The 18,053-nt window shown below is 43.9% G+C and overlaps 1 protein-coding gene across 1 annotated transcript; it reads right to left on the minus strand.

Moving 5' to 3' along the window:
- Positions 1–5,797: 5,797 nt before the first annotated feature.
- On the minus strand, positions 5,798–15,404 carry LOC120936870 (receptor-transporting protein 4-like). The gene is made up of 3 exons (XM_040349599.1): positions 15,297–15,404; positions 11,368–11,542; positions 5,798–7,479 (listed from the first exon to the last, which is right to left on the minus strand). Exons 2-3 carry the CDS (start codon positions 11,511–11,513, stop codon positions 7,017–7,019), a joined length of 609 nt encoding a protein of 202 aa, XP_040205533.1. The 5' UTR covers positions 11,514–11,542; positions 15,297–15,404; the 3' UTR covers positions 5,798–7,016.
- Between the last annotated feature and the right edge of the window lie 2,649 nt (positions 15,405–18,053).

Genomic DNA, 18,053 nt, shown 5'->3' on the forward strand with positions numbered 1-18,053 from the left:
TGCACGCCATGGCGCGGCGTTTGAGATGTCTTGCGGCCCTTCTGTGCCGTTTTTTTTTTTAAACACCTGATTAGAGCCATAGGCTGTAATAGGCTTCAAAAAAGTTGAAGCTTGCAGTCCACCCAGGTGTGTTGTCATACCTCCCAACATTTTGAGATGGGAATAAGGGACACCTACTAGCAAATGTATGCAGGCATAGGACACACCCCTTACCACGCCCCCTTAAAGGAGAATTAATACAATAACGTTTTTTTTTTACCACTACTATTACTTTATATTGCCTTTTAAAATTTACAAATGCAGCAATTTAGAAATTGGATGAAACGTTTAACACTGGGAATCACTTTTTGAAAGATAAAAAGTGCATTTTATATACAACTATATATATCAGACCAAAATGAGGGACAGATGAGGGGGAAAGAGGGACAGAGGGACATTTCTCCAAATCAGGGACAGTCCCTCGAAATCAGGGACAGTTGGGAGGAGCTATGGTGTTAGCAAAGCAAATTAATATTTGCTTTGCTAACACTGAACCGAACAGCCAATCTGTAGGCGCAGATCTAAAACCCATCACCTGATTGGCTGAAGGCACAGGCACCCTGATTGGATGCCTAATGGAACGGAACAGACACACACGGGAGGACAGAGAACCATGGTGGAGGACATGGGAGCTCACCACCGTCACCATCATATGACCCCCCACCAGGATGGGGTAAGCGTGTGCCGGTCAGATGTCAAGCTGGGGGGTCACAGAGGCTGCATATGATGGGCACAGAGGCTGTATGATGGGCACAGACTGCATATGATGGACACAGAGGTTGCATATGATGGGCACAGAGGCTGCATATGATGGGCACAGTGGCTTCTTTTGATGGGCACAGTGGCTGCATTTGATGCGGCACAGTGGCCGCATTTAATGGGCACAATGGCTGCAATTGATGGCACAGTGAGACTGCAACTCATGTATTTTTTTTTTTTCAGTCAAAAATGTTGAGCACCAGCTGCCACTGGTGCTAGGAGGGGGGATTTCGGAGGGGTTGTTCTAGGAGGGGGGTTTTGCTATGAGGGAGGATGTGGGGGGGAGCTATGCTAGGAGGAAAATTTGGGAGTGGGGGGATTGGGGGAGAGTTATGCTAGAAGGGGGATTTGGGGGCATGTGCTATGAGGGGAGTTTGTGCTAGGAGTGGGGATTTGGGGGCATGTGCTATGAGTGGGAATTTGGGAGTGGGGGGGTGTGATAGGATGGAGATTGGGGGGGATTTGAGAGGTATTTAGGGACAGAAGTTTTACAACCTACAGACCACTGAACTCGCCTCCTAGAGTACACTTTATGGATTATTCAAACCAGGTGCAGTGCTAGTAACACATGAGAAATTGCATGTTTTCCTGCACCGCACAAAAAAATGTGCTGCTTTTTGCAGACACATGTAAGCCTAGGTTCACATTGGTGCGATTTGCATGCCAAATTGGCGGTTATTGCCAGCAATAGCACCTTCCGAATTGGTGCGATGCCAACTTTGCGGCACCGCACTGATTCCCAAAAGTAGTTTATGTACTACTTCTGGGACTTCGGGTGTGATTTCAATAGACATGAGTGCAGGAACCCGCACAAATGTCTCTATAATCACCCCCAAAGTCGGACTGACATGCGGGTATGAAATCGTGCAGCAGTGTGAACCTGGGCTAAGTGCCATTAATTCTTAATGGGGCCCCACACATCTAGCAAATGCATGAACACTCACACCTGCTAAAATGCAGTATCATGCGTTTCTTGTGTGGCACGATTTTAAAAATCATGTCGGTTTCTTTTTGCGTGTTTCACATGCATAGAGCAGCACATTAAAAACATGACATATGGGAATGCGCAAAAAAAAGTGCGTGATCAGATCAGGGCCGGTGCAGGGATTTTTGCCAACTCGGGCGAAGGTGCATTTTGCCGCCCCCCCCCCGGCATGCACACGTGCACACACACCATACATTATATATGTATATATATCAGACCCCCCTCCACTAACTACAGACCCCCCTCCTGCAGTATGGATCCCCCTCACTAAGAACAGACCCCCCTTTCTCAGTACAGACCACTCTCTGTCAGTATAGACCTCATACTAAGTACAGACCACCCTCCGTTAGTATAGACCCCCCTCCCTCAGTACAGACACCCCATCAGTGTAGAATCCCCCCTCTTAGTGCAGACACCCCACCTTTAGTGCAGACCTCCCATCAGTATAGATTTCCCCCCTTTAGTGTAGACCCCCCGCTAGTATAGAATCCCTCTTAGTGCAGACCCCCACAGTATAGATACACCCCCATCAATATAGACACCCCCATCAGTATAGACACCCCCATCAGTATAGACATCCCCCTTAGTACAGACCCCCGCAGTATAGACACCCCCCTTAGTTCAGACCCACCATCAGCATAGGCACCCCTCTCCCCTCCCATAGCGCCCCCCCCACATGTCCATCTTCTTATAATAGAGTAATAAGGTGTACAGTACAGACCTCAGAACAGCGCGGCAGCAGACGTATACACACAGCGGTGTGTGTCCCTTGGCTCCTTCTCCTCATTGTATGTAAAGAGCGAGGAGGAGGCACCAACGGCTTCAGTCTGCTCCACCGAAATAGAGCAAGGTCAGATCAACAGGGCAGCGGGCGGTGATAGTGGTGGCGCTATCAACAGGTGTCACCCCTCTGGCGGATGTCACCCGGGTGCGGTCAGCACCCCCCTCACCCACCTAGCAACGCCTGTGTCAGGCGGGTCGACTGTCCCGGTCAATTTTACGCCCTGGGCAGCGCTGGCGCCGTAAGGCAAGTGCCCATGTTGCCTTGCGCTAGCACCGGCCCTGGATCAGATGCACCTCCTGGTGTGAATGAACCCACAGACTGGTGTGTCATGGGATTGTGCACAATTCTAAAGGGTGCTCTGACTGAAAATATTTTGAGAAACACTGGTTTAAATATCTGTAATGTTCACTCAGGTATGCTTGGCTCATCCCTAGTTAGGACATGTCTTTCCTTTTAAAGCTGAATATGTTTAACACCGTCTGAAATATGGAACAGTGCTTGCCATGTGAAGATTTAATCCTTTCGACACCAGGTCCGTACGTTATATGGACCTAACAGAGGGGGGGGGGTATTACACACAATCTGATGGCTGCAGACTCCTGCCCTCTGACGTCACCTTCCGGGTCACATTCTCTGTGTCCCCGGCTCGCTTTTCTGGTGTAGGATGTTTTGCAAAGCGATCTGCATTGCATTGCCAAACATTCAGTGGAATGCAGGGGAGACATGCAGGGTCTTTTAGACCCTGCATATCTCAATAAAGAGAACCTGTCACCAAAAAAATTATCACATAGGACTGTTTGTCCCCTATGTGATGAAACCCCCCCCCCTTCAATTTTTTTTTGAGGCCCTCCCCACCCCCACATATACACATGCACGAACGTAAACACATGCATCGGGGCGCCTACACGTGAAAACGCTGATTGTGATACACATGTTACATATGGCCGTGAGAGTGAGAGCAATACTTTTAACACAAAACCTCCTCAGTAACACTAAACTGATACCTATAGGGGACCTTTGAAACGTTGCCTATAGAAAATATAGGGTACTGAAGTTTGACGCCATTTTACGGGCGCAAATTTTTTTTTAAAGCTTGGCATATTGGGTATCTATTTATGTAACTTCGTATTTTAGATTTTACCAAAAATTTGGGTAATGTATTGCGTTTGCCCTAAAATTCACGTTAGTGTTTTTTTTTTGTGTGTTTTTTACTAAAATATTGCGTTTCCTAGACTTTTGCGGTTAGTTGCAAAATTGGAACTATCGCTTTTCTATTCTCTAGGGTATCTGCTTTCAGAAAATTTATCATGTTTGGGGTTTTGTGTAATCTTCAGGCCTAAAATAATTTTTTAAACGTGTGCAAAAAAACGCAAAAACGGCCCTGGCAGCGAAAGGGTTTTAAAACAAGGATTGAAGGAATATAAAAAGTGAACTTTGCAAAACATAGAATCTGAATTCTATAGAGATATACTCTTACAGGTACTACTTTTATACATATTTAGTAAACAAGGACATACATAAGCATAGATAAAAACATTTATTGATGGTATTTGATGTACACTGCCAAACAGATTTACATAACATGCACACAGTACAATATTTTAAATATACATTTGGAATTAAACAAAATTCCCAGATCAGCTACATAGAATAGAGAGGAGTTTGCAAACTGGTTTGTACCCTTAGATATTCTGATGTTTTCTCATATTGCACCTAAGGCTCAGTTTACACTAAAGTTGCGCTATTTCCAGTGTGCCTTTCATGCGACTTATTACACTCTATGGCACTAAAGTCGTAGGAATGTTGCAATAAAGTAGTGCTTTTTTAAAAAAAGATGCTGCAACTTTAGTTGCATAGATTGGAACGGGTGCCATTGAAACAAAAGGGTTTTGACTTGTTATGTGACTTTGTGTCGCACTAGTGTGAACTGAGCCTAAATGCTCCTTTATGACAGTTTAAACGAGTACCAAATCTAGTTACTATGTGATGCATGAGCCTCATGTTGTGCTCACCCCCTAAAGAGCCTCCTAAATGGTCCCAAGGTTCTTTTCCCAATAAGTGCACTAGCAGGCAGGCACACAGTCTTAGTCACTCTTTTGGCTCAATGATTAGTCTAGGGCAGGGGTGGGCAAACTTTTTGACCCGAGGGCTGCAATAGGTTCATATATTGGACCCAGGGGCCGGACCAAGAGTAGATGGACGGTGTGCATGTGTGAATTAATATGAATTAAATTTAAATTTGTAACATTGCACCAATCCAAGTTCAAGTTTTCAATAAATCAATAAAGAATACCCCTAGACTCTAGGGATATTCTTTATTGATTTATTGAAAACTTGAACTTGGATTGGTGCAGGGTAACCAGTAATCCAGGAACGTAAAGCACCTGTCCTCCTCTCAGAGATTCTACCACAATCCTTCCAGCAGCAATAATGGGCCGAGCTACACAGGGACACTTTACACAATGTCCACTTTTAGGTACAGGCTCTGATGCATGAGGGATAGCAGCAGCACACAAATGTCCCTGGATTGTTGGATGTTTCCTTCCAATATCATTTCTCTTTTGAATTCTTCAGACAAGAAAATCCCTCAATCAGCTCCTGCAAAGTTCAGTAGAATAGGCCCCCACCTAGCACAGCTGGGGCCTCATTGAGGAAATGAAAAAGCACAGCTGGACTGCCTGGAACAGACAAGAACCCCTCTTCTCAGACCTCAATCTATTTATGCTCCCTCTCAGCCACCTACTGGGCACCTCCCCTCAGGGATATGATAGGACCATATAAATATTCATTCTGTAGATTTGACTCTCTCTACTTTCCAAAACCATCCAGAAGGTCCACCTTTGAGGCAAAACGTTGGGCAAGCGACGTTCTGACGTCACCGCGTCATTAGCTGAACCCAGAAGACACGGGCAGGCAGATAGAGGAGGCGGCTGGCTCGATAATTTTATGCATACAGCACTGGATTACATTGTAAGTGCGCATTTTTCGTTTTTAAATAAATGTACCTTGGATTTTACACTATGCAGGCTCTTTTTCTTTATATGGCACATCTCGCAAAATGTATTGCATGAGGCTACCATACATTGATGCTTTTCCTGGTGGAGATTCATGTGGAAGTTAACCAGCCTATATGCGAGTGTGATCTCCTGTGATAAGAGATCGTTTTTATCTCTATACCAAACCTTATGTATTTTTAAATGGGAAAGGCTTCTGTTTTTCTGTCTCAATGCCCCCATTGAGGAGATTCACCATTCTCTTTGTACTGGTGACCAAGACAAAAAGTTCAATCCAAACTTTTAGACCTCATGCACACTGGGCTTAGTAAACACCACTTTTAAAGGCGTTTGCCGTTTTTTTTTTTTTTTTTTTTCTTCAGCCTGTAAAAGCACCTCTATGTTATCACATGCGTCCAATGCACACATTTTATAAACATATAAGTGTTTACAGGCTGAAAAAAAAGCACCAAAAGCGTGTTCAGGAGACGAGCTGAAGGGCTGAAAAAATGCACAACACATCTAAATGTCTGTAAACACATTGCGCACCCATTTGGGCATATTTGAGCATTAAGGCATTCCAATGGCCCTAAAAAATTATTATTCTGGCAAATGGAATTAATTTATGCTCAAACACTTAACGCGTCTAAACGATTGTGCTATACACGACTTTAGGCCCATTTTTAAAGTGGTTGTAAACCCTCAGGTGGAAGTTACACCTACAGGTACACAGTCTCAGAGATATTTGCAATTTCCCCGAGCGACGCCTTCTTCTGCTCTTGCGCCGTCTTGAAAGGGCACGCTGTGCCGTTTCAAGCCGGGGTCATGCCGTTAAAGGCGGCTCCCGCACGCATTTGCGGGAGTGATGTCACGCGACTCCGGCCAGTAACAGAGCCGGAGTACGTGGCCCCCGGAAGAAGAGGGGTGAAGATGGACTCTCGCTGCCATGGAGGAAGACGGCGACATCGCGGGCTTCTACTGCAGATAAGTGTCACATAATGGGCTACTATGCGATGCATAGTAGCCCATTATGCTTTACCTTTGTAGGGAGACATAGAGGAAGTAAACCCCATCAGGGTTTACTTCCTCTTTAAGCAATGTTTTTTTTACTCCTGAGAAAAGGCGTTCAGAGGGGCTAAACAGATGCCCTTTGTGCACAAGTTTTCCTGAGATCAAGAAGTGAGGAGAAATCTTCAAATAGGGACACTTGCTCCAGGGACAACTGTCTAAGAGGGGAATTCCCCTCACTTTGGGAGCTATCCACTAACTTCCTGTTGTGTTTCTAGCACAGGAAGTAAAGGGCATTTTCATCAATGGTACACTTTTAAACAAAACTGTTACCTGGCAGGGATTTAAGCCTTCCCTATTCCATATGAAAATTTAGTTATACATACACTTTATGTTTCATATGCCTATGTACCTGTGTCTGTACAAGGCAGATTTTTTCTCAAAATAATCATTTATTTGCAAAATACATTAGTGCTATCGATGCTACACCCGTGACCAGGCTCATGACAGACAAAGCAGTAGATGTAGCTGGATCTCTCTGCTCCCTATTTTGTTCAGATTTGCAAGACAACATCTGTTGTTCACATAAACCATTTCTGCATGCCTCGCAACGCTCTTTGTTATGTAAACCTTCCAAGGGGCCATAGATTTTTGGCTTTTGATGTTGATATTCATCAGTCACCCCATAGAACTTTCTTTGGATTTTATGGACTAAATTACAAACAACTCTTTCAATGTTGTCAGATGTCACCGTTGGGATAATTTCCTCGGAATGGGTGCAACGTTCACAACCCTGCTTGAAAATTCTAATTTTTACTGTTCCACTTCTCAGACGTTTGTTTAGATTTATAATGAACAGTACAGATACCTTTGAGGAGTTCCAACTGCGTGCACAACGTGCGCAACGAAAGCTGAAACGAGAAGAAAAAGACAATAGGTCACAACTAGAACTCTCTTTGTAATACAGGGGTTAAACAATGAATAGTTAATAAGGCGCGTGAAAAAAGTGTAAAGATTGGGGGTAGTGGCGCTGCCTATACCTCACCCTCTAAACCAAATAAGGTGAAAGAGGGCCCCCACCTGGGGATCGAGTAAGAGTGAGCTACTAATAGGTGAACTAAATCAAATATATAAGTATATCAATATAACGGTATATCAATATATTCAGTGTGTAAAACTCCACATCAAATGCCAATGGTGAAATAAAATAAATGTGAAAGCCTCCACATCAATTGCCAATGGTAAACAAAATAATTGTGTAAAATGTGATAACATTAATGTGAGCCTGTATCGACCCTTTAGCAGGTGTGTGCAAACCTGCCAGCACACTTCTACCCACAGTGATAATCTTATTTAAACAATAACAGCCTATTGTCAATAAGCTGTGTATAAGTGAAAAACAAATTAGAAAATAAATATAAAGTGATATGTATCCAATAGCAGCCTCAAATCCAAGGCTATATAATATCTAAGCAAAAAATCGCATGAGGGAAATCGCATAAAAAGGAACAGTAGTCTCTAGTAAAACAGTTAGTAGTCTCTAGTAAAACTATTAGTTCCAATCAGGACTTTTGAGGGTGCAGAGTCTTGCAGGGAGGGAAGGTGTTTCTATACCACGGGTGATATGTTTGCGGTGCTCCCCCACAAGGGTCCCCACTCACCAGATCCAACTCCCCGCCAGGGGTATACAGCATGTAGTATAGGTTTCCCAAGTTTCCACTGCTCCAGGTCTCTCCTCGGCAAATCAGATCCGTCCACGTTATGGTCTGTCCAGCACCAATTTGTGTGGTAGTCCCTCTGAGGACTACCCCCAATCTTTACACTTTTTTCACACAATTTTTAATATCCCCTTTTAGGGGATTGGTTTTTAGGGGGGGCAGCAGCCGGGGGACACGGGTCTAAGCGCAGGCATATTGTTGTTTTTTGTTTATAAGGCGCACTAGTAGTAATCAACAGACTGTTCTGCAATAGTCTGCATCTGTTCAATCAGTAATAATATGGTGTTCAGCTTCTAAAATATGTACAACTATGGTATGGTTATGAATTCTAATGTTACTACTTAATCTGTATTAGGCATGCCTGCAACTAAGGGCCCCACCGCTAAATGTAAACATAGAGGAGGGGGTATTCCAGTTGACATCATTGACCAAATATGGACATGACCATATTTGGCTAGAGATGTCACAGGGGGTCCTGGGTATCATCATTGGCCAAATATGGTCATGTCCATGTTTGGTCAATGATGTGACCTGGGTTACCCTGCTCCTTTGTTTACATTTAGCAGTGACTCTGAGTGGATAGCAACATGTTTTTTGTTTAGCAGGTCCTCAAGGGTTGCTTATGAATGATGGATCAAATCAGGGTCCGCAGACTTCCCCCTTGCACTGTAAAGGGGGAACCTGCAGACTGATGTAAGAGGGAACTATGTGCTGGATTATGTTAACCTGACCTTCATTGACAAGGAGAAATATGTGTTATGCTTGTTGTTATCCCCTTAAAGTGGTTGTAAACTTCAATCTTTTATTTGTGTCTATAGGTAAGCCTATAATAAGGCTTACCTATAGGCAGTGGCGGTGCGTCGATAGTGGGTGCAGGAGCGCCGCCCTCTCTCTCCTGCACCGCCACTGAAACAATACATAGATTCATGCATTGCATGAATCTATGTATTGTCGCCGGCGCCGTGCCACTGCCACCCACTATTCAGATGGCCGGCCCCCTGGTGAGCGCTGGCCATCTAAATAACAGCAGTTGGTTGGTTTTTGGAAGTGTCTATCAGAGCCAACGGCTATGATAGGCTTCCCGATTACAGCCTGTGGGCTGTAATCGGCTTCCAAATAGTTAACCAGGAGACGCACGGGGTGTGCATTCCCTGGTTAACACTGTCACACGTTTCAGCCAATCAGGTTCACCGGGTCTGGTTATCGGTAACCTGATTAGCTGAAGCGTCATCGAGGGCGGTAGAAGACATCGAGGGACAGTGGAAGGAGGGTGGCTGACCCGAGAAAGGTAAGTGCCGGGCGGGGGGGGAGCAATCTGGAGGTATTTGAGGAGGCAATCTGGCAGCATTTTACAAGGCAAACTGGTGGTTTTTGAGGGGGCAAACTGGCGGCAATTGATGGGCACAGTGGCAACAATTGATGACACAGTGGCTGCGTTTGATGGCGTGGCACAGTGGTGACAATTGATGGGCACAGTGGCGACAATTGATGGCACAGTGGCTGCGTTTTAAGGCATGGCACAGTGGCTGCGTTTGATGGTATGGCACAGTGGCGACATTTGATGGCACAGTGGCGACAATTGATGGCACAGTGGCTGCGTTTGATGTCATGGCACAGTGGTGACAATTGATGGGCACAGTGGTGACAATTGATGGCACAGAGGCTGTGTTTGATGGCATGGCACAGTGTCTGCGTTTGATGGCATGGCACAGTGGCGACAATTGATGGCACAGTGGCGACAATTGATGGCATGGCACAGTGGCGACAATTGATGGCACAGTGGAGACGATTGATGGGCACAGTGGCTGCATTTGATGGCACAGTGGCGACAATTGATGGGCACAGTGGCTGCGTTTGATGGGCACAGTGGCTGCGTTTGATGGGTACAATGGCTGCAATTGATGAGCACAGTGGCTGCAATTGATGGGCACAGTGGCTGCATTTGATGGGCACAGTGAGGCTGCAAATGTTTTTGTTTTTTCGTCCCCCCAAAAATTTTGAGCACAAGCCACCACTGCCTATAGGTACTGTAAATATATCCTAAACGTACACTGTTTAGGAGATATTAACTATATATAAAGCCGATTACGTAATTGGCGCATCCTAGGCCGTTCCTTCAGAATCCTGTCCCGTAAATGGTGGCTCCCCCACGCATGCTTCATCGCAGCTCCAGCTAGTCACACAGCTGAAGTCTGTGGACCCAGAAGGAAGACGGGCGAAGATAGAAGCGGCCTCCAGCGAGGATTGTTTTCAGGTAAGTTTCAAATACTGTGCTAGTATGCAATGCATTCAATTATGGCTTTACCTTGCAGGTCAGAAAAAAAGGGCACCCAGCGGTTTACAAACCCTTTAAGCACATTGCTAATTGCACTTGCTACGTGTTTGTGGCTTAATTAAAGCAGTAATAAAACCTAAAACAAACATTTATTTTGTTAAAACTTACCAATTCTTAAGCCTTGTACACACAATTGGATTTCCATCGGACAAAGTGTAGGACTTTTGTCCGAAGGGTGTTGGCCTTGAATTTGGATTGCATACAAACAGCAAAGAATTGTCGTCCAACAAACAGAAACAACGTGGTTTTTCAGCTCTTTAGCGCCACCCTTTGGGCAACTTCTGCTAATGTTGTCTCATGGTTAGCATTGCTTCTGAGCATGCATGTTTGTACTTTGGACTTTATTCCGACGGACTTGTGTACACATGATCGAAAAATCCGACAAGACACATTTGTTGTCGGAAAATTTAAAAGCATGCTATCCAACATTTGTTGTCGGAAAATCTGACAACAATTGTCCGATGAAGCATACAAACGGTTGAATTTTCCCACAAAACCCTGGCATCACACAATTCCCGTCGGAAAATCCGATCATGTGTACGGGTCATTAGTGTCAGGATTACCAGGTGAAAATAAAGGGGAAAAAAGGATAGGAAAGAAAACTAATGCAGTCATATCTAAGGATTTATAAGCTGCAATATTTTATGTTTTTGTTTTTGGGTTTAAGTATGCTTTAAGATGACGTTTATTAATTTGTTATATAAGTGATATAATATCATTACAAAGGTTTACCAAAATGTACATACCTGCCAAAGGTTTGCTGTGTATAAATCAGTCCTGTTTTCTGCTTTACAAGGTTCATATCAACATGTAGATCCCAGTTATCTGGAACTTCCAATTCCTCAATCATGTTGGAAAATTCTCCTTTCCACATAAACTCGTTCATTTTCATTCAGTTTGTTTTTTGCACTTGTAGTGTTCCTGCAATAACACAGCATAAAAACAACCAATAACTCCTTGTTAAAAAGAGTAATAGCTTTTAGACTTTTAATAGGCTTTTACTTTTGTAACCATTTTTTAATTCCTTTTAAAGTGGAGCTCCACCCAAAAGGGGAAGCTCCGCTTGCTTGACCCCCCAATTTAAACTACATCCGATTTTCATAAAGTGAACCAGACGGGGCTTTCAATGGAGCGGGTTTACATATATGCGGGACGGTTGCGGTGCGAATTAAGAGTCCTGTGCATTTCTCTTTCTCTTCTCTCTTGTTAAAAAAAAAGTCCTATGCATTTTTCAGTCTGGTTCAGATGCGATTTAAGTGTTAAATTTGCACCTCAATCGCACCTGAACCGCTGAATAGAAACTGCATTGGACACTGCACAGAAACCGGCCCTGTATATATATGAACCCAGTCTTACAATAAGGCTCTGTTCACATCTCCGCGTTCTTAATCGCGGTCGTAATTGCCGCAATTCCACCCACGATTTGAGGCAAATAACGGGATGCCCATGCATTCCCTGTGACTTCCAATGGCACTCCAATCGCGCAAACAGAATTACAGGTCACCCAAAAGAAGCTCTTGTACTCCTTTTGGGTGACAGGCATCCCACAATTCTGTTTGCGCGATTTTACCACGATTGTTGCCCGCCAAATCACAGTAAAAACGCACCGCGATTGGGGTGCCATTGGAAGTCACAGGGAATGTACATCTGTCCTGCAATTTGCCGCTATTCAGAATTGCGGCAATTCCGCCCACAATTCAGAACACAGAGAAGTGAACAGAGCCTTAGGATAGCCGATGAACAGGAGTTAAAATGGATTTCCACCCAAAAGTGGAACTTCCACTTATTTGTCTGGGCAGTAGGGGACCGGCTGTGAAGCTGAAAGGCTACAGTATTTGTAGCTGCTGACTTTTACGTTTTCATGGGGTGGGCGGACCTGCGCTTTAATGATCACTGTCATAGATAATGTACCTATCAGTAATAAAACTTCATATTTTTTTTTTGTAATAATTTTTATAAAAGTTAAAGAGGGCGACATAAAACGAGTACGATATTTGACGCTGTTTTTGATAAACTAGCGCATCAATATCTGGTTGGATGAATGGAATAGCAATTCTCAATGATCCAAAGATATTTTGGATCTAATTTTGCCCTATGAATTAGAATTACAAATAGGTGCTGCCTATATTAGATTAGAGGATGTTGCATGTATGTATGTAGGTGCTCAACCAAAAATCATCATCATCTCTGGGCTGGTAAATTGGTTTTGGTCTTTCATCGTTTATGTAGCAAAAATTACCACTCTTATGCCGCGTACACACGATCCGAATATCGTACGACAGAACGTACAACTTCGCAAGTAGAAATTAATTAGGTTGTTAAAGTCACGAAAATTCTCGTACGACAGAAAAAAAAATCGGAAGTGATGTCATGTGTTGTAATGTATTTTCGGACGACAACTGTAATGACTAAACGCAAATCGTATGATCTGGTATTGTAGGAGAAGATTTCCGTGCATGTCCGATCTAATAATATTGGATGAACTGTCATGATCAGCTCTCGAAAGCTCTGTACTAACGATCCGATTATCATACGATTCTTCCTCGGACAACATTTTTCGTACGATATTTGGATTGTGTGTATGGGCCATTACAGGGAGAATCTACAAACCTGTATATAATATCCAATCAGAACTATGGGACACATCAAGAAACTAAACAGTGAAAGTAACATTATATTTAAATTCAGGTAATTGTTAGAATAAAGCTAAACGTAATCTTTGCTGAGCTTTTCTTTTCAATGCTGGGTATGGTACCTGCAGCAAATAATTCAGCAAAACATTTGGCTCTGAAAACATATAAAGGTTATTTTGTATACAATAATTTAGAAAAAATTGTAATATGTATGATTTCATGTATACATGTCACCATTAACCACTTCCCTACCTGCCCATAGTCATATGACGTCCACAGATGGGATCTCCCATCCTAGGTGGACGTCATATGACGTTCTGGGCTTCCCGGCCGTCTAGGGGGCACGCGTGCGTCCACGGCATCGTTTGGGACCTGGTGCGCATGCCCGGCGGCCACGATGTCCGCCAGGCACCCGCGATTGCCCGCAATCACGGCAGGACCGTGGATCTGTGTGTGGAAACACACAGATCCATGTCCTGTCAGCGGTGAGGAGACCGATGTATGTTCCCAGTACAGAGGAACACAGATAGGTCTCCCCCTTTTGTGAGTCCCTTCCCCCTACAGTTAGAATCACTCACTAGGGAACATACATAACCCCTTCAGCGCCCCCTAGTGTTAACCCCTTCCCTGACAGTCACATTTACATAGTAATCAGTGCAGTTTTATAGCACTAATCGCTGTATAAATGTGAATTGTCCCAAAAATGTGTCAAAAGTGTCCGATATGTCCGTCGCAATGTCACGATCACAATAAAAATCGCAGATCTCCGCCATTACTAGAAAAAAATAAAAAATGCAATAAATATATCCCCTATTTTGTAGACGCTATGGGGCAGATTCACAGAGCAAGTACGCCGGCGTATCTACTGATATGCTGGCGTACTTTCAAATTTCCCGCGTCATATCTTTAGTTTGAATCCTCAAACCAAGATACAACGGCATCTGGGTAAGATCCGACAAGCGTACGGCTTTGTACGCCTTCGGATCGCAGATGCAATACTTCGGCGTCCGCTGGGTGGAGTCCGCGTCGTTTTCCGCGTCGGGTATGCAAATGAGCTTTTTCCGACGATCCACGAACATACGCGCGGTCGTCGCATTCTCTTACGTCGTCTCTAGTCGGCTTTTTCCGGCGTATAGTTAAAGCTGCTATTTTGTGGCGTATAGATAGACTTGCCATGTTAAAATATGGCCGTCGTTCCCGCGTCGAAATTTGAATTTTTTTTTTTTTGGCGTAAGTCGTCCGTAAATAGGGATGGACGTAAGTCACGTTTAAGTTAAAAAAATTACGTCGTTGCGACGTCATTTAGCGCAATGCACGGCGGGAAATTTAGGAACGACAAATGCGCATTTCATTCGGCGCGGGGACGCGCTTCATTTAAATGAAACCCACCCCCAACCCGCCCAATTTCAAATACGCAGCCAGAAATACACTTACGGCGCAAATTCTTCCTGGATTCGAATTTAAGCCAGGTAAGATACGACGGCGTAGCGTATCTCTGATACGCTGCACCTGTCCAATTGTATGTGAATCTGCCCCTACAACTTTTGTGCAAACCAATCAATATCCGCTTATTACCAAAAATATGTAGAAGAATACGTATTGGCCTAAACTGAGGACATTTTTTTTTATATATAGATTTTTTGGTGATATTTATTATACCAATAAGTAAAAAATATTGTTTTTTTTTCAAAATTTTCGCTCTATTTTTGGTTATAGCGCAAAAAAAAAAAAAAAAACGCTGAGGTGATCAAATACCACCAAAAGAAAGCTCTATTTGTGGGGAGAAAAGGACGTCAATTTTGTTTGGGAGCCACGTCGAACGACTGCGCAATTGTCAGTTTAAACGACGCAGTGCCGAATCGCAAAAAGTGCTCTGGTAAGGAAGGGGGTAAATTCTTCCGGGGGTGAAGTGGTTAATGTCCATGTTACAACCTACATTAGGAATAGCGCTACTACTGCAATACATACAGAGTAAAATGATATTTAGTTAAAACCGTCAAACCTCAATATACATGTGTTAAGTATCTGTAGTGCAATATTACCTGTTAGTGTTCAGAACCTGCTCATGCACAGTCCAGCTGCTCTCTAAGAATCACATAGATCCCTTATTGTGCTTTTATACATGCTTGTTTCATCATTCCCTTTTCTCCACCCATGGGATCATCAGCATGAGTCTGAGAAACGAAACTAAAGCATCTCTCAGTTTCCTACTTGTGTGCCAGACCTCATCTGTTGCTGTAAATTGATTCCAATCTTCCAGCACTTGTATAGCAGGATTGCTGACCAGAGAAACATAATCATAGGATACATCAAGCTGTATACTGTAAATGTAACATGCAGATAATTGTTAGAATAAAAGTGAAAATGATTCCTCGCTGTTTTCTTTTAAAGATTGAATATAGAATCTGCAACAAGCAATTCAGCAAAACTTTTGTTACACATTTATAAAACATATGAAGGTTACCCACAGAATTTTAGATATATAAAGTGTTATTACACTTTAGGTAATAGAAGAACAAACCAAATGTATCTAATCATTCTGTATCCAGCCTGTCAGACCCTTGCACTATATAATTAATGGCAGATCTAAAGGAGATTGCACATTCAGATTGTATAGTGTATGATGAGCTTAGGTCTGTTATTTATCAACTTCTTTTATCCAGCAAAAGTATCAGAGGCTTGAGACAAACCGTTTACCACTAATAGGAGTCAGCTTTTATTCATTTATGTAGATCTTTTATATCAAAAGGAAAGACGACGGGACAATTCAGAAAGCTCGCCCATGCGCAGTAGGAAACCTGCTGTGACGCCTGAAGGCTAGGGTGACCACGTGTCCCGGATTGCCCGGCACAGTCCCGCATTTTGCAGGTCTGTCCCGGGCACCTTCATTCCGGGACAATACAGTGTCCCGGAATGAAACTGACACAGCCACCCCCCAGGCCAATCTGATACCCCCAAAAAAGGCCGCCACATTACCACTTTACTCACTGACAGTACTTGTCCTGGCCAGGAATGCCTGGGGGAGCAAAATCCCTCCCCCTGCTTGTGATTGGAGAAATCATAAATCCCGCCTCTTGTATCCAATCACTGTGCTGTGATTCGTTACAGCACAAGCTGATATTTTTGGGAAGGTGCTTATAAGTGTGAGCTGGAGTTCAGCTTCAATTTGTTAGTGTTCCTTAAAGTGGATGTAAACCCACTCTCATCCTTTCTAAACTACTGCCATAGTGCTGATCTATAAGGATATACATGCCTCCTGCATGTATCCTTACCTGTCAAATGTCTCCCCTCTGTCTGTTATGAGGCCTAAAAAAACTGCAGATTCTGTGGGTGGATCTGTTGTCTGGAGCTTGGTGGGTGGAGTCGTGATGCCCGCCCACCTCTACACTCCCCTTACACTGAATTCTGCTATGATCACTAACATCCAGTCAAAATCCAGAAAAGTAACCACGTGACTTCAGAAAAGGAGTGGGGTGGGAATTAAAAAATAATGCCTGTCTCAGGCTAGTGCATGAGATATGTAAATCGCCTGTCATTCACAGCAAGGGGGAAGAACGGACAAAAGTTTTCTCCTGTTTGTCCGTTTATCTCACTGAAAAAAGAAAAGAGGATTGTTCAGAGCTGGATTAACTCTTTGTGGCAAGACTGGGCACAGATGATGGGAAATCTTATACTCTACATTGTGACAGCAGAAAAAAAAATAATTTGGGTTTACATCCACCTTAACCTCTTCATGCCAACGTAACACAAATATGCATCCTGCTTTAAGGGGTTGTACAGGGGGGATGCCTGAAGTTGCCAAATACCTGACACATGACTATTACTGTCACAAGGGATGTTTACATTCCTTGTGACAGCAATAAAAGTGATTAAAAAAATAGATATTTAAACGGATAGTGAAAAAAAATAAATGTAAAGCATGATCCGGGGGTTAATCTGCTAGTGCATCTAACAGTTACTCCCCCCCAGACTGACAATTCTGCTGTCCAATGGTGTCTCTCCCTCATCCCGACTGTATGCACCTTAATATAGCAGGTGTGTAACTGGTCAGATCAGCAGGTGAAACAGAGGGAACCCCCCCCCCCCCCCCCCCCCAAGAAAACAAATACAGCCATCACCTCTATGATTTGTAAGCTGCAATATATTTTTTTTTTTTTATTGGATTTAATACCCCTTTAAATAGTGATAGCTGAAATTTGTTTTTAATTTGTTAGTTAAAAGAGAAGTAAAGGAAAAAAAATCCTGATTAATATTTGGGTAAATGCTGCATCTGTCCCCCGGCGCCTCTGCACTGAAAACCGAGCGATCGAACAGTGCAGATCGCTCGGTTTTCACAGCTCAGTGAGCAGGGAGCTTCTGACTGTCCATCACCGCTCTCTGCTCTTCTCTATACTCGTTCACTGGAGCGCTGAGCTGTGGAGGGGCAGGGAGTGGGCCGCAGAGGCGACTCTAGGCTTTGTGAGGCCTTAGGCCCCATTCCTCCTATCCAGGCACACAGGAGGGCTGCATGGCCGGGCACTTACTTTCTCTCTGGGCGGTCGGCCAGGCTGCAGCAGGCGCTGGGATGGGATTCATCCACCGGAGCTCCTCCTTCCCCTACACAGACAGTCATAGGGCAGCTGGATAGTGGATAGTGAGCGACGAAGGCTGAAGGAGCTGCTTTAGGGCCCCACATGGACTTGAAGCCCGCCCGGGGCGCCTTTTACAGATGGCCCCTGGAGCCAGTTGGTCAGTCCGCATTAGGCCCTGTACACACGATAGAACATGTCCGATGAAAACGGTCTGCGGACCGGTTTCAT

Source organism: Rana temporaria, chromosome 4 (assembly GCF_905171775.1).
Source record: "Rana temporaria chromosome 4, aRanTem1.1, whole genome shotgun sequence".
NCBI lineage: Eukaryota > Metazoa > Chordata > Amphibia > Anura > Ranidae > Rana > Rana temporaria.